Here is a 25,280-nt window from a genome sequence, read left to right on the forward strand (position 1 = left end):
GGTCAAGGTAATATAGTAAGCTATGGTCATTTTTAAAAAATGAATTTCTTTTAGCTCAAATACAATCTTCTCACAATAAGCATTTCAATTTCAAATAAAAATGTTCCTGTAATATTCCAGAATGATAATGGTAGAGGTGAAGATCAGAGGTGGTTGCCTAGCTAAAATGCCTCTTATTTGAATGGCTACATATATTCACAAACTTTTTCTTCTAATTTAAAAGATACCACAAACATAACTTTGATTTCCAGGCATTTAAGGACTATGTAATTGAAATAGAGAAAGTTCCAACGATGACAGTGTGTTCAGCATCAGGAAAAGTTAGTAATGGAAAGAGGGTGGGGAGGGTTATTTAGACCTATGTTTCTTCTGCTGAAAACTTTCCCTCTTCATTGGATTCTGTTCTCAGAATCTGTGTTTTCCCCAAGGGACAAGAGAAACAAAACAAAACACAAAACAAAAAATGCAGCAGGTCACCGATCTGGACCTTGAGCATTAGGGACTGGTGTTTACCTGCACGGTACTTGTGCTTCTCTCATTAATATTTTGGAATAGTACAAAGAGCCACTGCCATTTATTGAGTGCCTACTATTAAGCAGATAGTGCACTATGTAGCTTACATATGACCATTTAACCCTTACTAAAACCTAAGACCGTCATGCTGATGGAGAAAACGAGGCTTTGAGCTACTAAAGCAACTTGCACAAGACAGCATAATCATTAAGTGCAGGGATGGCATCCAGACCAAGTCTGTCAGACTCTTAAACGTAGCTGTTCAACACAACTGGGGGTCAGCTGTATCAGTACACAATTCCCCGTAGCTTCCAAGGATGATAGGAAATTACATGAGAAAGACGAATTTGTGAGTGGGTGAATAGAGCAGAAGGAGACTTTAATAACGTCTTTGACTCATTTATCAGCCATCAGCGAGCGTGCTTAAAGGTGAAGTTTTTCTTCTTACCCCGCAGTAGTGGCTGTTTGCATTTGATACCTTAGCTGTTAAAGGTATGAGGTTCTCTTTCCGGAGAGAATTTCGGAAAAATCAACATGTTTTATTTAATAGTGGTATTTTATTCCATATTGAAATATGGATCTGCTTAACAGTGGACGGACACTTCTGTTCTGGGTTAACAAGAGTCTACAAGAATTTGTTCTCAGATCCGGTCAGCACCGAGGCTAAGGAACAGCTTCGCTCTCTCTAGTCTCCATGGAACAGCTGTCCCCTTCCTCCAGTGCTGAAGTTCAGGACGCGAGACTAACTGAGCATGCGTCCTTTCCCTGATTCTACTCCAGCCGGCGCTCCCTCCGACCCGTTGGCTCCGCCCTCCACGGACGTGCTGCGTCATGGCGCGCCTCACTCCCCGCGACCCCGGAAGTGTGTCGGGGGCTTGGCATCTGCCCGGCTGCGAAGCCGGAGCAGGAGGTTCCTGCCGGAAAGGGGTCCTGCCGAGCAAGTCCTTCGGACAGCGGACCACGGGCGAGGCCCGGGCCAAGGGGCCAGGATGCTGAACGTCCCTTCCCAATCTTTCCCGGCCCCTCGCTCGCAGCAGCGCGTCGCCTCCGGGGGGCGTAGCAAGGTAAGCGGGAGACACCGTCATTCTCGCCCAGAGCTCGACTCCCGCCCGCTCTGTGTATTTTCTTCTTTCGTCTCCTCCTGTCCCCCTCTGTAGCATTCGTTCCCTCCTGCCCTTGCTGGCGACCTCTTCTTGATCCCACGCCGTCGCCTGTCTTCGGACTCTCCTAACCTCTCTCCCTGTCACCTATTAGCCTCTCTTCTTTCCAGTCCCTTTATCCCATTCTGTCAGTTGCCTTCCTCCAAGCCCTTTCCCGCTGTTTAAATTCAGATGTGTATGATGGCACTGTGCTTGTATGCTTGTACATACGTAGGTACTCAGTGTTAGCTTTTTCTCCTCAACCTATCCTCCTCTCCGGTCTTTTGCTCTTCACTGCCCGAAGGAGTTGTCAGTGATTTGTGTTCTCTAGCAGAAGGGGAAAGCTGGGCAGTGGCGACAGTGACCATCCCTGCAAGAGTGGGGACTCCTGGAGCTAGGGGAAATTGGAGAAGCGAGGACAAATATGCACAAACCTCTGGTCAGATTTACGTACACTTCTAATTCATACTACCTTTCGTTCTTGTTCTGGTACTGTTTCATCACTGCCTTTTTTACGGATATCACTTGGTGACTTTGAAACTAATAAAGAGTTTTTGTTGAGCATAGTTACTGTTAGCAACAGGTGGGCTACAAATGTATTTTGCATCTGCAAAATTTAATCAAAATTATTTCCTATGTTTATTGCAACGTGAATATTGCTTGCTCTTGTTATTTGTTAGTTCCTCATTCTGTTACCACATCTTCATGTTTACTTTCTGAGACTTCCACTTACTTGGGCCACTCCTTTTTCTTTTCATTTCTCGGCTCTTGAGTCTTAGCATCATTTTGGACCTTCACCAACTTTTTTTTTCTTCACTTAGACCTGGAGTTCTGATCCTAGATCAGAATATGGGTTCAGGGATCTGTAGCTTTCATCAGCTTTTCAGAGAGATGTAACCTCAACTATAATAATAATAACTGAGGTTTATTTAGTGCTTACTGATGGCCATGTATGTGCTTAGTGCTTTACATGTATTAACTTGTTTAACCTTCACAATGATTCTTTGAAGTGAGAGCTTTTATTATCTCTATTTCACAGAAAAAGAATCTAGTTAAGAAATGTTGTCTTAGACCCTATATGCTTGTTGTCATGTGATTCTGACTGACACCATACATATCTATCATCCAGCCATACAATTATGTTTGACCTGTTTCTCTCCTTAATCTAAATGCCTGAATGAATAGTATAGCCTTTCCAGAGGGAATCTCTGAATTAGAATGAGTTGCTGTCTTCCTCCATTAAAACTACTGCATTAGTCCGTTTCTGTTGCTTATAACAAAATACCTGGAACTGGGTGATTTATAAGAAAACAAAATGTATTGCTTACAGTTTCTGAGGCTAGGAAGTCCAAAGTCCAGAGAACACTTCTGGTGAACATCTTCTTCGGTGGTGGCTTTACAGCAATGTAGTGGTCTCACATGGCAGAAAATAGTAGAGCAGTGAGAGAGACTCTCATGTGCTCTCCTTTTAAAGCCCTCAGAACCACACCCATGCCCATCATTATTAATCCATTCACTATGGCACGGCTTGGTCCTACAATCTAATCACCTCTTCAAGGCCCCACATTTCAGTAACCATAACAGGATTTCCAACCCTCTTAACACTGTCACAGTGGGTGTTGAGTTTTGGGGGGACACTCAATCTAAGGCAACTACCAACCATGTTTTTGGCATCCATTTAAAGAAGAAAACTTAGAGGCAAAGACGAAAAGTCCACACAAGTGGTGATAGCAAAGGTGAATCTCTGGGCCCAAAAAGAGGACCAAATAAGAGTATTGTGCAATTCAAAGGAAAACTCAGACTCTGTTCTTTTTTTCTTCTTTTCTTTCTGAAATGAGATAATCTTGAATGTGTTAGAAGCTGAGTCAAGATTGGATGAAGTGTGTAGAGCTTGAGAAAATAGAACCTACTTGGTAAGGTTGTATATCAAATTGTCAAAAGCATGCGCTTGGAAAGGAGAAAGATCCAGATTCTTTCCCCATCTCCACTACTTAATCTCTTTGAGTCTGTCTCCTCAGGTATAAATGGGAATAACAGTACCCATTTTAGAGGATTGTTTGCAGGATTAAATGAGATGTTTCTCTTAGCATAGCCTGATAAGCACTTAGTAAATGTCAATTTCCCTTAGGCTTTTATTCTGATTGCACAGATTTGAATCTGACACAGAGTATGCACTCAATATGTGATAGCTATTATTATTTCCACTAAAATTAGTAAATAAATATTTACTGAGAACCTACCGTATGCTGGAGATGTGGTCTCTGATTAGAGTTTAGCCTCATAGGCTGCACAGGCTAGTAGACAGGCAGTTATAGTGCCATAAGTACTACATCAGTGTGTTGTGACCAAGAAGGAGTTGGGGTCAGAGAAGGCTTCTGGAGGAAATAATTGGGGGTGGGGGAGATTGATTTAGACAGAGGAAGCGGCACTTGTGAGCACGTGCTATAGAAGTCAAGTTCCCGTTTGGCTAATGTATGTAATGGGTAGGAACAAAAGTTAAAACATGGAGCTAGTGAGGTAAACTATGACAAGATTATGAAGGACCAGGTAAATCACTCTAGGGAATTTAGAAATATTATTATAAGGCAATGTGGAGAGCCACTGAAGGAGGGAGGGCTTATGATCGGGTTGGCATTTCAAAAGACTAACTATCCTGTGTGTTATGGAATAGAGAGAGATCAGTGATTTGGATTCAGGTTAGGAAAGATCATTTTCTCACATTTTACTTCATTTGTTGGGACTAAGAGATCTAGAGAGTTTCAGCGATGGTAAGAATGAGACAATGTAGTTGGTAGGATGGAATGTGAAATTGAAGAGGCACCACAGTCTTATTAACTTGGTTATTTACTTAACTTGGTTATTTGGGGGTAAGTGGATGCCTAAACTTGGAATGATTCAGTCAAGTGAGGTGTATAAACTTCCTTGAATGTACCTGCTTTTACATTAAACATTCTTCTGGTACTGTGTTAGAAACTAGTTAAACAAGTTTAGACAGTAGCCTCGTTTCACAGAGATGTCTTGAAAAATTTCCACTAGGTTGTCTTAACTGGTTAAAATATTAATGAAAGGTATTTTTCATCTAAAAGCCTTGAAAATTCATTTTGCAAAAAAACGAACAAACAAAACCCCAAACATCCTGTTATTAAATCCTCTAGGCTACGTTGGCAAAGTTTTCTGCAAAGAGCCAGATAGTAAATATTTTAGGCTTTGAGGGCTTCATAAGGTTTCAGTTGCTTCACCACCACATGTGAAAACTATTCTTAGCTCAAGGGCTGTATAGAAACAGGTGCAGGTTGTAGTTTGCCAACCTCTTCCTTACAGTATTACAGGAGTTTTGTTATTTTCCATTATTTGATAAACTATGTTTCTCAGTGAATTCTTAGGAAAAAGACTGCTGCCTAATGATTTATAATGTTCTGTTTATATCAACAGTCCAGAAAATCAGCTTTCGCCAATTGTTTCTCTTCTGTCAAATCTCTGTTGTTTTAAGATGAAGAAATTTTGGTACAAATTGTTGACTGTAATATATTAGTGACAGAGGCAGGACCAGAACTTGTTTACTAACTCCAGGTTCAATACTATTCCTGTTATACTATGATACCATTATGATGAAAATTTGTGTGACAGAATTTCTAAGACCTAATGTTCTATTTATAATTCTAATACAGCAGAAACAATTTGGACAGCCTCCTAAAGCTGTAAGGGGATTTGTAGAATTGTTAGATAAGAGTTTTATTATCTTCTTACATGGGAATAAGAGTAATGAAATAACCTGAAGACAAGTAGCAGGAAGGGGGAGGGAAAGAAATTAACTTGAATCAGCCGAATTTAATCCTTCTCAACTTTTATTTTAGGTACCTTTAAAACAGGGCAGAAGTCTTATGGATTGGATTCGACTAACCAAAAGTGGAAAGGACCTAACAGGATTAAAAGGCAGGTTAATTGAAGTCACTGAAGAAGAACTTAAAAAACACAACAAAAAAGATGATTGTTGGATATGCATACGAGGTAGGTGGTACATATTTATTAAGTACTTCAAAAAATTTTGCCTGGGCTTTTCAATTGTAATGATATATAACCCCATAGTCATGTCATTTTGTGATATGATTCACATTTAGATAACAAAAATGTGCCTTATACTGGATAATAAATGATATAATTCTGACTTTGGATAGTATTTCTTTCTTAAATAACCATTGACATTCTGATGCAGAAAACAGTGAACTTCTGAAATGAAAATTTTTTCTAGCATTCCTGTTCTGCATTCCTTTGAAAGTAAGCAAGTGTTTGCTAGGCAATTTAATGCTAAAGTAGTACAGTAAAATTATTTAGTAATACTCAGTTTCTATAGAATAACTTTCCACTTCAGAGTCTTATTACAGAATTCTGTTGGAAAAAATCTCTCTGAGAATCTAAAGCAAGCCTGAAAACCCTTCATTAAAGCCAAATCTTCAGTTCTCACTTGCAGCAATCTTGGTTACTTAATGTATATTTCTTAGCAATATTAGTTACCTAATTTTTCTGACTCATAGCACATTAGAAGATCCATATTAAGAATGGGACTATTGGAAGAAGAGAGCAGAGGGGCAGGAGGGTAGCTGATAAAAGCAGACCTCACGGTTGCCAATAACCTGGCATCTAGGAGGGGAGCAAAAACAATGAAAGGCACTGAACTGTGCAGTAAGCCTCCATAGTGATGTTCTTGAGTCATCCAGACATGGTTTAATATGTCTGGGAAAGGGAAGTGGGTCATTTTTGCTCTTATCACAATTGTAATAATTTTTATTATTAAATTTAATCATTGTATAATTTTGGTTTATTGTCAGTTATCCTGATTACACTGTAACCTGTATGAGGGCAGGGACCATGACAGTCTTACTTACTGCTCTGTCTTTGGTGCTTGGCACATAGAGGCCATTAATATGTGTTTGTTGAATTAATGCAACACTTATTTTTAAGAAGTTTGATTATACTTAAAGAGGCATGTGGTTGTCACAGTGGATTGGTGATATGATGAGTGGAAAGACACCAGTAGATACTGTATTAGTTTCCTACGAATACCATAAAAATGTACAATTTAAATTAACAATGTAAATTTATTGTCTCACAGTTCTGGAGGGTAGATGTCTGAGATCAAGGTGTCAGCAGGTTTGGTTCCATCTGAGGACTGTTAGGAAGAATCTGTTCATGCTTCTTGCCTATCTTCTGGTGGTTGGCTGGCAATCTCTGGAGTTCTATTGCTTGTAGAACATTACCCCAATCTCTTCCTTCATGTTCACATGGGATTCTCCCCTTTTGCTCATCTGTGTCCAAATTTGCCATTTTAATATGGCACTAGTCATATTGGATTAGGAGGCCTACCCTACTCCAGTATGACCTCATCTAATTTTACATCTGCAACAACCCTATATCCAACTAAGGCCACATTCTGAGCTACTGGTAGTTAGGACTTCAACCTGTGAATTTTGGGGGGACATAATTCAACCCATAACAGACACAATTAGAGTGTGAAATTTTCAATGGCAAAGGGAATGGAAACTTCCAGCAGGTGATGATGTAGCTTGCCCTGAGACAGAACAGCTGCTCAACTCCCCGTAGTTCCTCAGAGACATACAAATGTGGATAGTACCAGCAACCTGGAATCAGGATTCTGCCAGGTGCAAAAAGGGGATAAGAACTTGAATTGCTGTGTCTGAAAAGTAATACACTGCTCCTAGTTACATATCTCCTGTAATGATTTGAATGCAAAGCACATTTTCTGGTAAGGTTGGTGACTTAATCATACGTTTTTTAAAAGTTTCTGTTGAGGAAGTTTTCTGTGATATTTCTTATCAATAATAAGACTTTTTCTCTTTTCCAAAAGTAAGATGTGTCTTTTTTTTTTCTTTTTGACAGAGTTTGTTTTTTAATTAGGAAATGCTAACTCAAAATAGACCTTGCCCTTGGAATGAGGATAAATGACTGTTAGACAACAGACTGCATGAAGTGCAGTAAGAGGGTACAAAGAAAGTGATTTCAGATTGAAGGGAGAAGAGGTTAGGAAAATCAGAGATGCTTTTGTGGTGGTGATAAGCCTTGAAGCAGTGGGCAGGATTTCAACAAGGAAATGAGGAAGTTCATCCATGTGGAGGGAGAGTCGTAAACAAAGGTACAGACACAGAGAAGCTTGAGATGTTCTGGAGCTTAGGGGAACTGTTGGAGAATTATAAAAAAGAAGGCTGGGAATGTGTGTTAGGTTAGATTGTGGACAACCTTGAAAACCAGACTGAGAAAAGTGTTCTTTATTTAGATGGCAGTATGAGTTATTGAAGGGATTTGAATGTGAGCAGTGTGATCAGAGTATGCCTTGGAGAGAGTAATCTGATGGTGGGTATAGGGAAGTGAAATGGGACAAGGAAAGCATTTAGCTCATTGTGGAAGTTCAGGTGGTAATAGGAGGTGAACCAGGATGTTGAAAAAGGCAATGGAAAGTAGGCTGAATGTGAGACAAAGAGATTACTGGTAACTTCTAACACGATCCCATACGAAAGTAAAAGAACATATGTAACAAAATGTAATTGTCTTTTTTTCTTCATAGCTGTTCTAATTCAAAATATTACTCATAACTTCTTAATGGGGGAATATATGCTAATTTTAGCCTCAAATGCCAGAGATAATGTCTGGACCCAAGTTTTAGTCAAAACTGTATTGCAAGGAACTTGTTATCATAGTGCCACTTTTCCCCCTTTTTTAAGCATTAAATTCTTCATTTTCTAACAATTGCTCCATTTTTTAGATCAGGTCTGAATTCAGCTGATCAGTCCTAGAAAATAAACAATTTTGTGTGGGTTTTTGGTGGGGTTTTTATAATATTTTGGAGGCTATTTTCTCTTTTTGAGTATGTAGCAGCATTTCTGCTTAATGTTCAGGTGTGTGGAACCTGGTCAGTTTCTTAAAAATGATGGTATAAAAAGAACTCATGGCTGGCAGCAGAGTGTAAATGTATAAACTGTAAAATGTGGGCATTGGCTTGGAATGATCTGTAAGACAAGTATTTGGAGTTCCTTATTTGTTCATTTACTTTACACCATTTTCTGTAAAGTATGTAATTACTATAATGCAGCAGTAGTTAATTGGAACATTGAAGGAATGAGTTGGGGGGAGGTTGGGATATTGCTTTCTCAAAAACCTTTTGAATTTATCATTGATTCATGCTTTCGTAGTTTTTTTCCTTGTTGCTGTTTCTTCCTTTCTCGAGAACTAAAGGTGATTTACCAACATGTGAAGCTTTGAGCAAACATTTAAATCACTCATCTGTGAGAGCTGTGTAGAGCCTAGACAGACTGTTTTTACTGTAGTATTATATATGTTACTATAGTAAGTAGTCAGTGTTAGTATTAAGTATTAAGATGTATTCATACATGAAATACAAATGTGTTGAGTTGTGAAATCATCATTTGGCAGCATGGTACAGACTTCGATCTTAGTGAGGGTGAGGGAAGGGTAGCCTGGTACTCAATACGAGCCAATTGAATAAATGATATTTCAAAAAAGTTGATTACAGTCAGGGGACTGGGGATCTGTTGTTTAAAAATTTAGCAGAGTAGGTCCTCCAAATGGGATTTAGTGGATTTCATTTATAATTTAGAAATGAGCATACTTTGATTTCTCCTAATGCTGATTGTCATATACTAGTAAATTGAAGAGGCCTGCTTGAGGCCACTGAAAAAGTGGCTTTTAAGGTTCATATTTTCATGTTTTATAACTATTTTTAAAAGCTTGGCAAATTGATTCTGAGAAGTAGTATGTTAGTCCTTTTATATTTCTATGACAGATTTTTAGATTTCTAAGCTCATTTACAGTAAATCTTTTAAGATTTGCTCATAGGATGGTAGTGTAAATTTTTGTGAATATAATTAATCTTCATTATTCATGGATTCTATATTTGCAAATTTGCCTACTCACTAAAGTTTATTTGTAACCTCAAAGTCACTAGAGTGCTTTCACAGTCATTTGCAGACATGCACAGAGCAGTGAAAAATTTGTGTGTTCCAACATGCACGTTCCTAGCTCAGGTTAAACAAGGTGATGCTCTGCCTTCTGGTTTCAGCTGTCATACTGTAATGTAAACAAGTGTATTTTTCGAAGTCTGTGTAGTGCCATGTTTTTCACATTTTTGTGTTTTTTGTTGGTGATGTCATTGTTTAAAATAGCCCCCAAGAATAGTGCTGCAATGCAGTTGCTAGAAGGCTGTGGTTTGCCTTATGGGGAAAGTATGCGTTCATTCAGGTATGAGTTATAATGTGTTGGCTATGAGTTCAGTGTTCATGAATCATCAATATGAGGGTAATTCAAAAAGTTTGTGGAAAAATTAAATTAAAAAACAATACAAATCTTTCTGTGAACTTTTTGAAGGCCCCCTCATCTAGATTAAATAAGGTGTCTTTAAACAGAAATACACATTAAACAAGGTTATGTATAGATTGCTTGACAAAAACGTTGTGACCAGAGGCTCACAGGAACCTAACCCTGTATTTTCCCCATGAAGCAGTGGTTCAGTATCTGCTAATTCAATGTTTGTAGTGACTTTATAAAATATAACTGCCACAAACAATGAGAATCGACTGTATTGCTTTAAACTATCGTTTATTTATAGTGAAGTAATAATAAAGTAAAGTAAGTTTTATACTTTTTAGGTTAGATTCAAACCCACCAAAAATATAGCTAATTTTTCCTACAGTAGGTTCTTTTCTCTAGGTTTCTTTAGCTCCCTGCTTTGATTATATTTTGAGAAACTGCAGTATTATGTCTTGAGCACAGAAACCTTTTCTATCTGAAAGTTTTCTTCTAGGAGTAGTTTTTCAAATTTGGAACTATGTTTTAATTTTTAATGGGACATATTATCACAGTAATACAGTATCTGAACAATAGTATGTTGCTGTTACAATTAGCTCAACTCTTCTGTGGGTTTTCTACTTTGTGTACTATCCTCATTACTTCTTGACAGCAGATTTTTAACAACTCTTTTCTGCTATCACTTTCCTGTTTAGGGAATACGAACCAAGATTTTTTAGAGGTACATTTTCCTTCCTTCATTCGTTCACTTCTAACCTAACCCATAGATTTTTTTTTTTTCAGGTTGCTTATCCACACCATTAATGCAAATAATCTAGCCTTTGTCAATTTTATTAGTTCCTCTGTCTTGCTGACATCTAAGATTATTTGCTTTTTCTTGCTTTTACTCTGTCTTTATCACCTAAATTGTCATTCACTCTCCTCCTTGTTCCCCCTCCTCCTCCTCTACTTTTACTTTTTACTTTTCTTCTCTCTGTACCTCCCTCTCATTCATTAAAAATTCAGTACGGGGGCTGGCCCTGTGGCTCACTCGGGAGAGTGCAGCGCTGGTAGCGCCAAGGCTGCAGGTTCGGATCCTATATAGGGATGGCCGGTGTGCTCACTGGCTGCGCGCACTGGCTGAGCGTGGTGCGGACAACACCGTGCCGAGGGTTGTGATCCCCTTACCAGTCAGAGAAACAACAAGATTCAGTACAGGAAAAGCTTATGGTCTCGGGGCCTCATCTAACTCTCAGATGTTTTGTTTGGTTGACACAGTGCTTTACAAAGTTTAGCCAACCTTTTGAAATTTTATTTGTGTGAAGCTTTCGATTACAAATTCATCTAAAAAAGATAAAGGGCTATTCAGATTTTCTCTTGTTCTTGTGTCAGTTTTAATAAGTTGTGTTTTTCAGTGAATTTGTTAACTTCATCTCAGTTATTGAATATATAGCATAAAGTATTCTTTTATTATTTCTTAAATGTCTGTAGGTTCTATGATATGCCTTATACCCTCTTTCATTTCTGATGTTGCTAATTTTTAGTTTTCTTTCTTTTTTTCCTGGTCAGTCTTACTAGGAGTTTATGAATTTTATTAACTTTTTCAAAGAGACTAATTTTGGTTTTGATTTTCTCTATTCCTTGTTCATTTTCTGTTTCATTGGTTTCTTCTCTTATTTTTATTAGGGAGGTAGCCATTTTAAGATTCTTTTCTTTCAGCATTGACATCAACATATTTATGGAGATAAATTGTAGTAACTTTTTATAGTCTTAGTTAATGCCTGAATTACTAGTAATGGCAAATTCAGTATTGTGATTTTTTACTCCCATTTATGTTTTGGCTGTTGCCATTGTCTTCTTGCCAGAGGTTTTTGTACATTTGAATTTATTACCTAATTACATAACTCTCAGGTTTTAAATTAAAATCATATGTATAGCTCAATATTCTTTGTAAGAAGTGTTTACTCTCTCTAAATGCCTTAGCAGGGTTAATGATGTGTTAGGTATGTGCTGTGTGCGAAGTGGTTAATTTTCACAACAAACCTATGTACTCCACTTCACAGATGAGTGCTGAATCTGAGAGAATCCTAATTTTCCAAGTGAGGAAGCTGAAGCTGAGAATGTATACTAGTGGGGACTCATGGATATTAGTGACAGAAACCTCAGCCTAACCTAGTTTAAACAGAAAGCAAAAACTGATTAAAGTGTTATGGTGAGCATTGATGTAAGAGCTCAGATCGTGTCCCTTAGACCTGCTTTCACACTATCATTTGATTTCTCTTCTGAGATTGCTCCAGTTTAGGAGTGGCTCTTCCTTCATAGCACCAAGATGACCACAACAACTCCAACCTTAAATATTTTCCAATTCTATTCTGTCTATCTAATAGCTAAAATAACAGTCTTAGAATTGGCTCTGATTGGCACAATTTTAATTATGTTACCATTGCTGGAACAGTAATTCTATTTAGGGGGAAATGGTGTACTTATTTACTTAAACCTAGGTCACAGACTTCAAACTATAGCCTGAGGTGGGGCCAAACTGAAGCACACAGGACAAAGAGGAGAGAGAAGCTCCCTCAACAAAAATTGCTGCTGCTGCTGGAAGGGGATTGGATGCTGGGTAGGGAAAACACTAATGCCTACTTCAGAGAGTAGAGGAACTTGCCAAAGACATGGCTGATGAGAATGGAGCCACTATTTTAACCTAGGCAGCCTGATTCTAAGCTTTTATGCTTAAACTATCACACTGTACTGCCTCCCGTTTTACTATATTTAGCTCTAGAATTAATCTTAGTTTGGCTTTTGTGTGCAGTTTCTCATTTTGAGTGACACATAAATTCACTCGTTAAGAAATTCCTTGGGGTGCCTGTTACTTACAACTCTTCTCTTGTGTTAATTAACATTGCTAATTAAGAATCATATTGGTTATCTTTCTGAGACAGTTTTTATCTTTAGTAATTTAATGAAACATAGTTTTTTCTTCTTTTGGTAACTTTGTGTGTAGTTGTCATTTATAAAAAATGGAGAAGACAGGTTTTAACTTTCTTTTCCTTTATCTTGGTTCATGCATTTAATCAATATTTCTCCAGGGTCTGCCATGTGTTATGCACTGTGCCAGGTTCTGTAGGGTAATATGGCACCTTAAAACAGAAATAGCATCTGCTCTCTTGGAATTTATAATTTGGTGGGGAACACAAAACATTAATCCAGTTTCATAGGTGTTGTGAAGGAGAGGTATGCCATGTTAAGAGTGAAGATTGTAGAGACCTGAAAGATGGGAGTTAACTAGGCAAAGAGAGGAATGGGAACAATAGTCCGTGCTCCAGGAAAAAGTATGCAAAAGCTGGGTGGTGTATTTGTTTGAGAGAAAGAGATCATGCACTCACACATAGTTGTTCTCAGTGACTATAAGGAACTTAAAACGGTATCTGTATTCTTTTGTCTCTTTCTTTAGTATCAGAAAGACATATTCCTTTCAAAGACATTCTTTCTAAGACATTCTCTTTTCTAAGCCCAGTCCCTTTATGTGTTCTTATCAGCCCTCTCCAGCCTTTTTTAAGATGTTGTGCTGTTGCTCATCCTATGTTGTTTGACATCCTCATTCCTTTCCTTTCTTTCTTTTAACTGCTTCTTTCCTTCAGACTCTTCATCACTGAAAACCTGACTCTGACCTTCCCTGACTTTACTTCTTCCCCTGGGCTTTCTTTCTTAGTATGTACTTGGTGTATAGAGCCTCTGTTGGAACATCTATCATGTTTTTTGGCCACTTTTTATGCTTGTATTTCTTTATTTTTAAATTGAGTTTCAGGCTATTAATATACCTCTTCTCTCCCTACATCCCCTGCATCTAGCAGAAGGCATAGCTCATAACTCAGTAGTTGCTCTAAGGGTTTATGATCTACGTTTCTAACTTACTACAGTCTATCTTCAAATAACATACCATTTCACACATGGTATAAGAACTCTGTAATAATATACTTCCATTTGCCTTGTGCTGTTATTATTATTCATTTTACTTATACATAAGCTATAAACCCCACAATATGGTGCTATTTTTGCATTAGACAGTTACTTCATTTTTAAATTTTTCTTAATCTCTTTAAAAGATATCTTTTATGTTTACTTACATTTTTATCATTTTTCAGTGCTTGTTATTCCTTAGTGCTGATCCACATTTCCCCTGAAGAATTTCCTTTAACCTTTTTTTGTAGTTCAGGTCTGTTGGCAGTGAATACCCTCAGCTTTTATTTGTCTGACAATGTCTCTATTTTGCCTTCATTTTAAAGATATGTTGTCATTGGCTATTAAATTCTAGATTGACTTTTTTTGTTTGTTTGTTTTTCTTGAATTTTTCCTGTTTGGGTTCTCTAATTTAATTTTTGAAAATTTTTAGCCATTACATCTTCAGATATTTTTTCTGTTCCTTCCTTTCTTCTTCTTCTGGGATTCCAAATACAAATTCAGTAGACTATATTGTCTGAGGGCTCTTAGATGCACCATTCTATTTTTTCATTCCCCCCCCTTGTGTTTCAGTTTAGATAATTTCTATTGACATTTCTTTAAGTTTGCAGAGTCTTTCCTCTATTGTGTCCAGTCTGTTGATAAGCCCATCAAAAGAATTCTTTCATGTTTTTCATTTATAGTGTTTTCTTTAGACTCTGTTTATAGTTCCCATCTCTCTGCTGAAATTTGCCATCTGTTAAGTGTCATCCATATTTTCTACTACGTTATATTAGTTAGAGTTATTTTAACATCCCTGTCTTATAGTTCCAACATATGTACCATCTGCAGGTCCGGATGTATTGCTCTTTTCTCTTTTTTTTATTGGTTATGAATATTCATAAGATACAAAGCTGATGGTCACCCCTCATGCCCATGATGTGAGGGCCAGATTCATACTGGCAGCATACCCATTACCACAAATTGCATTTGTACCTTGTGTCCCCCACCCAATTATCCCCAACCTCCCTCCCCTGCCCTCCTCCCCCCACTCCACTTTGTAGCCCAAGAAATGTTCTCTCCCTCTGCAAGTTCAATGCACTGTTGTGATCTTTCTTTCCTTCCTTCTTTCTCTCTTAGCTCCCACATATGAGTGAGTACATGTGGTATTTATCCCTCTGTGCTTTGCTTATTTCACTCAACATAAGTTTCTCCAGGCTCATCCATGTTGTTGCAAATGGGAGTATTTCATTCTTTTTTATGGCTGAGTAGTATTCCATGGTGGATATATACTGCATTTTCCTTATCCAATCATCCATTGATGGACGTTTAGGTTGGCTCCATGTCTTGGCTATTGTAAACAGAGCTGCGATGAATATGGGAGTGCAGGTATCCCTTCGGCATGATGATTTCTATTACTCTGGATATATACTCAGAAGAGGGATTCCTGGATCATATGGAAGATCTATCTGTAGTTGTTTGAGAAACCTCCAAATTGTTTTCCAAAGTGTTTGTACTAATTTACATTCCCACCAACAGTGCAGTAGTGTTCCCTTCTCTCCACACCCTTGCCAGCATTTGTTATTCACCATCTTTTTGGTTATAGCCAGTCTAACTGGGGTGAGGTGGTATCTCAATGTAGTTTTAATTTTCATTTCCATGATGCCTAGTGATGTTGAGCATTTTTTCATGTACCTGTTGGCCATTTTTGTCTTCCTTTGAGAAATGTCTGTTCAGCTCCTTTGCCTATTTTTTAATTGGGTTACTTGAGTTCCATGTATATTATGGATATTAATTCCTTGTCGAATGAATAGTTAGCAAAATTTTTCTCCCATTCTGTAGGTTGTTGTTTCACTCTGTTGATTGTTTCCTTTGCTGTGCAGAAGCTACTGACTTTGATATAGTCCCATTTGTTTATTTTTTTCTTTTGCTGCTTGTGCTTTCGGGCTCATGTTCATAAAGTCTGTGCCCAGACCTAGTTGCTGAAGTGTTTCACCTATATTTTCCCTTAGTAATTTTACAGTTTCAGGTCTTATACTTAAGTCTTTAATCCATTTTGAGTTGATTTTAGTGTATGGTGAGATATGCATATCTAGTTTCATTCTTCTGTGTATGGATATCCAGTTTTCCCAGCACCACTTGTTGAAGAAACTGTCTTTGCCCCAATGTAGATTTTTGTTGCCATTGTCCAATATCAGATGGCTGTAAGCCTGAGGGGTGGTTTCTGGGTTCTCAATTCTGCTCCACTGGTCTGCATGTCTGTTTTTATACCAGTACCATGCTGTCTTGGTAACAATGGCTTTGTAGTATAATTTGAAGTCAGGTAGTGTTATGCCTCTGGCTTTAATTTTTTTGGTCAGGATTGCTTTGACTATTCGGGGTCTTTTGTTGTTCCATATGAAAGGTAAGATTGTTTTTTTCATTTCTGTGAAGAAAATCATTGGTATCTTGATGGGGATTGCATTGAATCTGTAGATTGCTTTGGGTAGTATAGACATTTTCACAATGTTAATTCTTCCAATCCAAGAGCATGGAATAACTTTCCATCTTTTTGCGTCTTCTTTACTTTCTTTTAGAAGTGGTTTGTAGTTCTCATTGTAGAGGTCTTTCACCTCCTTGGTTAAATTGATCCCTAGGTATTTTATTTTTTTCATGAAAGTTGTAAATGGGCTTACTTTCTTTATTTCTCTTTCTTTTAATTCATTATTTGAGTATATAAATGCAACTGATTTGGGGGCATTTATTTTGTATCCTGCAATGTAATTGAAGTTATTAACCAGCTCTAGGAGTTTTTTGATAGAGTCTGTAGGTTTTTCTATATATATATCATGTCATCTGAACATAGAGAAAGTTTGACTTTGTCTTTTCCAATCTGGATTCTCTTTATTTCTTTCTCTTGCCTGATTGCTCTGGCTAGTACCTTCAGTACTATGTTAAATAGAAGTGGTGAGAGTGGACATCCTTGTCATGTTCCTGTTCTTAAGGGAAAGGCCTTCAGTTTTTCCCCATTCAGAATGATACTGGCAGTGGGCTTGTCATAAATGGCTTTTATTGTGTTGAGATACTTTCCTTCTATACCTAATTTGTTGAGAGTCTTTATCATGAAGGGATGTTGAATTTTGTCAAATGCTTTTTCAGCATCTGTTGAGATAATCATATGCTCTTTGTCCTTGAGTTTGTTGATGTGATGTATCACATTTATTGACTTTCGTATGTTGAACCATCCTTGCATCCCTGGATGAATCCCACTTGATGATAGCGTATAATTTTTTTAATATGTTGCTGTATTCTGATTGGCAATATTTTTTTGAGGATTTTTGCATCTAGGTTCATCAAGGATATTGGCCTGTAATTTTCTTTTTTTGTTGTGTCTTTATCTAGTTTTGGTATCAGAGTTATGTTGGCCTCATAGAATGAGATTGGGAGAGTAGCTTCTGTTTCAATTATTTGTAATAGTTTGAGGAGAATTGGTATTAACTCCTCTTTAAAAGTTTGGTAGGATTCAGCTGTAAAGCCATTGGGACCCAGACTTTTCTTTGTTGGAAAATTGCTAATTACAGCTTCAATCTCCTTGCTTATTATTAGTCTGTTCAGCGTTTCTTTCTCTTCTTGGTTCAGTCTTGGTAGTTTGTATGTGTCTAGAAACTTATCCGTATCTTCCAGATTTCCATATTTGTTGTCATACAGTTGTTTATAATAGTCTTTAATGATTCTTTTTATTTCTGTTGTATCAGTTGTAATGTCGCCCTTTTCATTTCTGATTTTTGTTATTTGGGTCTTCTCTCTTCATTTTTTTATTAACCTAGCTAACAGTTTGTCTGTTTTATTTATCTTCTTGAAAACCAACTTTTTGTTTTGTTGATCTTTTCTGTTGTTTTTGGGGTCTCTATTTCATTTAGTTCTGCTCTGATCTTTTTTAAAAATAATTTATTTATTTAATCAAAATCGATTATACATATTTTGGGGGTTGAACATTGAGGTATGTTGATTAAATCAGTATTACTAGCATATATATTGTTACAAATCGTAATTATTCTTTATGCCCCTTGTCCAACCTCTCTCCTTCCCCCATTCCCTCCCCCTCCTCCCTCTAATTGCCCTAGGTTTCTTCTCTCCTTCTGAAAGAATAATGGTTACTCTGTTAACTTCTTGCCTAGATGATCTGTCCAATGCTGAGAGATGTGATCAGGTCCCCCAGTATTATCATAGAGCAGATGTTTCTTCTGTCACTCTGGAATGGGTTTTGTGGAAAGAGACATCCTCTTCTTTACTTTGCCTCTGCTGGTGACTCTTCTTGTGTGAATGCACTCCAGTGGTTGGCGGACCATCTGTGTTGTGGCTGTGGTGTCTAGCTGCTTTTGCAGCAGCCATGGTTATTGTGGTGGCTGTGGTGGGCCACCCACGTGGGGGTGCTGTTTTTGGCATGCTCATTGGCACTGGCAGTATGCCTGGTTGTGGGGTGTGTTTGGTCCCCTTCTTCATGCCTCTGGTCCCTGGGTGGGCCCCGAGGTACAGGCACAGTGTGCCTGGTTGTGGGCGAGAGGTGCATTCCCCCTCTCCTTGCCTCAGGTCCCCAGGCAGGCCCCAAGGTCCTGGCGTGGTGTGCCTGGTTGTTGGAGGGTGGTCCAGTCCCCTTCTCCATGCACTGGGACTGTGGGGGGGGCCCCGAGGCACTGGCTTGTTGTGCTTGGTTGTGGGAGAGTGGTCTGGTCCCCTTCTCCATGCCCCATGTACCCAGGTGGGCTCCGAGGTGCTGGCATGTTGTACCTGGTTGTGGGAGGGTGGTCCGTTCCCTGACTCCATACCCTGGGTCCCTGGGTGGGCCCCAAGGCGCTAGCTCAGTGTGCCTGGTTGTGGGAGAGAGGTCCAGTCCCCTTCTCCATGCTTCAGGTCCCGGGGCGGGGCCTGAAGCACTGGTGCGGTGTGCCTGGTTGTGGGAGAGAGATCCATTCCCCTTCTCCTTGCCCTAGTTCCCTGGGTGGGCTCCGAATTGCTGGCATGTTGTGCCTAGTTGTGGGAGAGAGGTCCAGTCCACAACTCAATACCCCAGGTCCCTGGGTGGGCCCCAAGGCACTGGTTCAATGTGCCTGATTGTGGGAGAGAGGTCCGGTCCCCTTCTTCATGTCCTTGGTCCCTGGGCAGGACCCAGGGTGCTGGCGTGGTGTGCCTGGTTGTGGGAGAGAGGACCAGTCTCCTTCTCCATGCCTCGGTTCCCCAGGTGGGCCCTGAAGTTCTGGCTCAGTGTGCCTGGTTGTGGGAGAGAGGTCTGTTCCCCTTCTCCTTGCCTCAGGTCCCCAGGCAGGCCCCAAGGTGCTGGCATGGTGTGCCTGGTTGTGGGAGGGGGGTCCAGGCTTCTTCTCCATGCTTCAGTTCCCCAGGCTGGCCCCGACACACTGGTGCAGTTTGCCTGGAAGTGGGAGTGGGGTCCGGTCCCCAGATCCAAGCCTCCAGTTCCCAGGCAGGCTCCAAGGTGCTGGTGGTGTGCCTGGCCCGGAACTAATTTTTTGTCCTTTGCTTCTAACATGGGGGAACTTCCTGTGGGAACCAGTACTTGAGCTGTGTAGTTGATTAAATTGCTACTTTGCTGCTGTTTCCCTAGGGAAGGCTTTTTGTGCAGCTCAGGGTTTAATGGTTGACCTTATAGGCACTTCCGGCTCTCCAGAGACCCAGTGGATCTGTGGTCTGTAGAATCTCTGATCTGGGCCTGAGTTTTTTCATCAATCTGCACCCCATGCAATTCTGTATTCCCGACCAGTCTCCTCTGAGTGGTCCTGTCCTGATTTGGGGGCAGGTCGGCTGTCCTTGCTGTGTCCCAGTGTTCCCCTGGTGGGCCTGTCTCCCCCACGCCTGTGCTGCAAACACTTTCCATGGGACAGGCCATGTGCCGGTCCCTTGCAATGACTCACCAGCTTCTGAATGGCTCCCTTTTTTCAGTTGTTCTGGCTCCTCGCTCCTGCATGGGTCCACGTGAACCCTATTAGTGGTCTTGCTGTCCTGGGGCTGCCAAGGCCCTCTTCTCCCCTGCTGCCTCCAAGTAACTCCATCTGAAGTTCACAGCTGCAGCTTCTGCCGGCTCCTGCTCCATGTGCTCATCAGTTTGCGTCTTAAAGCAGCTGCGGCCCGAAATGCTCAAAGCAGCTTTTTCTTTCTCTCATCATAGTTTCTCCTGCCTTCATGAACTCCATAGGTCTCTCCTGCTCTTCCGCTGAGCTCCAGCAGCCCTGGCTTGGCTGATGTTACATTTTTATAGCTGTAAATTGGTTGATTTGTGGGAGAGAGTGACTCTGTGGACCGTCTATTCCACCATCTTGATTGGATCTTGAGTTCTGCTCTGATCTTAATTATTTCTTTCCATCTACTACCTTAAGGTTTGAATTGTTGTTTTTCAAGTTCTTTGAGGCATAGTGTTAGGTCATTTATTTGAAGTCTTTCTGTTCTTTTTTTTTTTTTTTTTTTTTTCTTTCTGTTCTTTTGATGTAAGCATTTATTGCAATAAATTTGCCTCTTAATACTGCTTTTGCAGTATACTACAGGTTTTGGTATGATGTATCTTTATTTTCATTAGTTACTAGAAATATTTTGATTTCCTGTTTAATTTCTTCTTGGACCCATAGGTCATTCAGGAGACTGTTATTTAGTTTCCGTGTATTCGTATAGTTTCCAGAGTTTTGCTTATTATTAATTTCCAATTTTAGTCCATTGTAGTCTGAAAAAATACTTGGAATGATTTCAGTTTTTTAAAATTTGCTGAGACTAGATTTGTGACCTAATATGTGGTCTATCCTGGAGAATATTCTATGAGCTGATGAGAAGAGAGTATATTCTTTAGTTGTTGGGTGAAATGTTCTATATATATCTGCCAGGTCCAGTTGGTCTAAGGTGTAGATTAAATCCTCTTTGTTGACTTGTTGCCTTGTAGATCTGTCCCACACCGAGAGAGGGGTGTTCAGATCACTCACTATTAGTGTATTAGGGCCTATTTCTTCCTTTAGTCTAAGAGTGTTTACTTATGTATCTGGGTGCGCCAGTATTGGGTGCATATATATTTATGATTGTTATGTCTTCTAGCTGGATAGATCCTTTTATCATTATATAGTGGCTTTCTTTGTCTCTTTTTATGTTTTTTGGTTTAAAGTCTATTTTGTCTGATATAAGAATAGCTACCCCTTCTCGTTTTTGGTTTCCATTTGCATGATATATCTTTTTTCATCCCTTCACTTTTAGTCTGTGTGTGTCTCTACAGGTGAGGTGAGTCTCTTGAATATGGCATATACTTGGGTCTAGCTTTTTAATCCAATCAGTCAGTCTGTGTCTTTTGAGTGGGGAGTTTAGTCCATTCACATTTAGGGTAGTTATTGACAAGTGTTGCTTAATTCCTGTCATTTAATTGCTTCTTGTTTAGATGGTCTAAATGTGTTTTGATCATTATTTCCCCCCCCTTTTTTTTCTCTTCGTCAATATCAGAAATTTAAGGTGGGGTGATTTAGCTTCTTTCTCTTTCTTGCTGGCATTTTTGTTTAACTGTGCGTTTTGCTCTTGTGTATTTGTGGTAGTGGTCACCATTATTCGCATTCCACATTAATGACTCCTTGAGAATTTCTTGCAGGGCTGGTCATGTGGTGGTGAACTCCTACAACTTTTGTTTGTCTGGGAAATACACTATTTCTCCGTTTCTGAAGGGGAGCCTCACTGGGTAAAGAATTCTTGGCTGGCAATTTTTTTCTTTTTAGTATTTTGAATATATCATGCCACTTTCTTCTGGCCTGTAGGATTTCAGTTGAGAAGTCTGCTGTTAGTTTGATGGGGGTTCCCCTATAAGTGACCTGATGCTTTTCTCTTGCTGCTTTTAGAATTCTCTCTTTGTCTTTGAGCTTTGAAAATTTAATTATAACATGTCTTGAGAGGATCTTTTTGGATTGAATCTGTTTGGGGACCTTTGAGCGTGCTGGATCTGAAGGTCTATATCTCACTCTACACCTGGGAAGTTTTCTGTTACTATTTCCTTGAATAGGTTTTCAGTACATTTTCCTTTCTCCTCCCCTTCTGAAATACCCAGAGTTCGGATGTTAGAGCGCTTGAGGTTGTCTACTATCTCTCCTAGATTTTCCTCATTATTTTAAATTCTTTTTTCCTTTTTTGTCTGCCTGAGTTATTTCAAAAAGACCATCTTCAAGGTCTGAAATTCGTTCTTCTGCTTGCTCTGTGCTGCTGCTCAGGCTCTCTGTTGTGTTTTTTATTTCATTGAGTGAATCATTTCTAGAAGTTCTGCTGCATTCTTTTTTAAGGTATTAATCTCTGTAGATTTCCTCTTGCATACTCTAGAAATTTTTTCTTGTTTCATTGTATTCTCTAATTGAGTCTTCCTTTATTTCTTCAAGTTTTCTTTTTATTTATTTATTTAATTTTTTTCCTTAATTTTATTTTGTCGATATACAATGTGGTTGATTATTGTGGCCCATTACCGAAACCCCCCTCCCTCCTCCCTCTCCCCCCCCCACCCAACAATGTCTTTTCTGTTTGCTTGTCATATGAACTTCAAGGAATTGTAGTTGTTGTGTCTTCTTCTCCCTGTAGTTGTTCTGTCTTCTTCCCCCCCACCCCCGGTTTTTGTGTGTGTGTGTGTGTGAATTTATTTATTTATTTTTAGCTCCCACCAATAAGTGAGAACATGTGGTATTTCTCTTTCTGTGCCTGACTCGTTTCACTTAATATAATTCTCTCAAGGTTCATCCATGTTGTTGCAAATGGCAGTATTTCATTCGTTTTTATAGCTGAGTAGTATTCCATTGTGTAGATATACCATATTTTCCGTATCCACTCATCCGATGATGGACATTTGGGCTGGTTCCAACTCTTGGCTATTGTAAAGAGTGCTGCGATGAACATTGGGGAACAGGTATACCTTCGACTTGATGATTTCCATTCCTCTGGGTATATTCCCAGCAGTGGGATAGCTGGGTCATATGGTAGATCTATCTGCAATTGTTTGAGGAACCTCCATACCATTTTCCATAGTGGCTGCACCATTTTGCAGTCCCACCTACAATGTATGAGAGTTCCTTTTTCTCCGCAACCTCTCCAGTATTTATCGTTCAGAGTCTTTTGGATTTTAGCCATCCTAACTGGGGTTAGATGGTATCTCAGTGTAGTTTTGATTTGCATTTCCTTAATGCTGAGTGATGTTGAGCATTTTTTCATATGTCTGTTGGCCATTTGTATATCTTCCTTAGAGAAATGCCTGCTTAGCTCTTTTGCCCGTTTTTTAATTGGGTTGCTTGTTTTTTTCTTGTAAAGTTGTTTGAGTTCCTTGTATATTCTGGATATTAATCCTTTGTTGGATGTATATTTTGCAAATATTTTCTCCCACTCTGTAGGTTGTCTTTTAACTCTGTTAATTGTTTCTTTTGCTGTGCAGAAGCTCTTTGTTTGATATAATCCCATTTGTTTATTTTTCCTTTGGTTGCCCTTGCTTTTGGGGTCATATTCATGAAGTCTCTGTCCAGTCCTATTTCCTGAAGTGTCTCTCCTATGTTTTCTTTAAGAATTTTTATTGTTTCAGGGTGTATATTTAATTCTTTAACCCATTTTGAGTTCAGTTTAGTGTATGTTGAAAGGTATGGGTCTAGTTTTATTCTCCTGCATATTGATATCCAGTTCTCCCAGCACCGTTTGCTAAAGAGGCAGTCTCTTCCCCAGTGTATAGGCTTGGTGCCTTTGTCAAAGATCAGATGGCTGTAGGTGTGTGGGTTGATTTCTGGATTCTCTATTCTATTCCATTGATCAGTGTGTCTGTTTTTATGCCAGTACCATACTGTTTTGGTTATTATAGCTTTGTAGTATAGTTGAAAGACAGGTAGTGTTATGCCTCCAGCTTTATTTTTTTTGCTCAGCGTTTCTTTGGCTATGCATGGTCTTTGTTATTCCATATAAATGTCTGGATAGTTCTTTCCATTTCTGAGAAATATGTCATTGGAATTTTGATGGGAATTGCATTGAATTTGTATATCACTTTGGGTAGTATGGACATTTTCACTATGTTGTTTCTTCCAATCCAAGAGCATGGGATATCTTTCCATCTTCTTGTATCCTCTCTAATTTCTCTCAGCAGTGGTTTGTAGTTCTCATTATAGAGATTTTTCACCTCCTTGGTTAACTCAATTCCTAAGTATTTTATTTTTTTGGTGGCTATTGTAAATGGGCAGGCCTTTCGATTTCTCTTTCTGCATGGTCACTATTGGAGAAAAGAAATGCTACTGATTTTTGTGTGTTGGTTTTGTATGCTGCTACTGTGCTGAAATCATTTATCACCTCCAAGAGTTTTTTTGTAGAGGTTTTAGGCTGTTCAATATATAGGATCATGTCATCTGCAAACAGGGACAGTTTGACTTCATCTTTTCCAATCTGGATGCCCTTTATTTCCTTCTCTTCTCTGATTGCTCTGGCTAGTACTTCCAACACTATGTTGAATAGGAGTGGTGAGAGTGGGCATCCTTGTCTAGTTCCTGTTCTTAAAGGAAAAGCTGAAAGCTTTTCCCCATTCAGGATGCTATTGGCAGTGGGTTTATCATATATGGCTTTGATTATGTTGAGATACTTTCCCTCTATACCTAACTTATAGAGGGTCTTTGTCATGAATGAGTGCTGAACTTTATCAAATGCTTTTTTAGCATGTATAGAGATGATCATATGGTCCTTGTGTTTGAGTTTATTAATATGGTGTGTCACATTTATTGATTTGCGTATGTTGAACCAACCTTGCATCCCTGGGATGAATCCCACGTGATCATGGTGAATAATTTTATGTATGTGTTGCTGTATTCTGTTAGCTAGTATTTTAGTGAGGATTTTTGTTTCTATATTCATCAAGGATATCGGCCTGTAGTTTTCTTTTTTGGTTATATCTTTACCTGGTTTCGGTATCAGGATGATGTTTGCTTCATAGAATGAGTTTGGGAGAGTTGCGTCCGTTTCAATCTTTTGGAATAGTTTGTAAAGAATCGGTGTCAATTCCTCTTTGAATGTTTGGTAAAATTCTGCTGTGAATCCATCTGGTCCTGGGCTTTTCTTTGTTGGGAGCTTTTTGATAACAGCTTCAATCTCCTTTATTGTTATTGGTCTGTTCAGATTTTCTACATCTTCATGGCTCAGTTTTGGGAGCCTGTGTGTGTCCAGAAATTTGTCCATTTCCTCCAGATTTTCAAACTTGTTCGCGTATAGGTGTTTATAGTAGTCTCGAATGATTCCTTGTATTTCAAATGAATCAGTTGTAATATCGCCTATTGCATTTCTAATTTTTGTTATTTGAATCTTCTCTCTTCTTTTTTTTGTTAGCCATGCTAATGGTTTGTCAATTTTATTTATCTTTTCAAAAAACCA

General features: G+C 39.0%; 1 protein-coding gene across 4 annotated transcripts in view; it reads left to right on the plus strand.

The window, feature by feature from the left end:
- The first annotated feature begins 1,376 nt into the window (after positions 1–1,376).
- The window catches only part of LOC134378010 (cytochrome b5 reductase 4), an 87,984-nt gene continuing 64,080 nt past the window's right edge, over positions 1,377–25,280 (plus strand). For all 4 annotated transcript variants that reach the window (XR_010023600.1, XM_063096904.1, XM_063096906.1 and 1 more), the window contains exons 1-2: positions 1,377–1,577; positions 5,507–5,660. Coding sequence is in view for 3 of the 4 variants with exons in the window: in XM_063096904.1 (XP_062952974.1) it covers positions 1,503–1,577; positions 5,507–5,660 (229 nt within the window). In the remaining variant the exon portion in view is untranslated. The remainder of the gene's footprint in view (positions 1,578–5,506; positions 5,661–25,280) is intronic.

Source organism: Cynocephalus volans, chromosome 5 (genome assembly GCF_027409185.1).
Source record: "Cynocephalus volans isolate mCynVol1 chromosome 5, mCynVol1.pri, whole genome shotgun sequence".
Classification (NCBI taxonomy): Eukaryota; Metazoa; Chordata; class Mammalia; order Dermoptera; family Cynocephalidae; genus Cynocephalus; species Cynocephalus volans.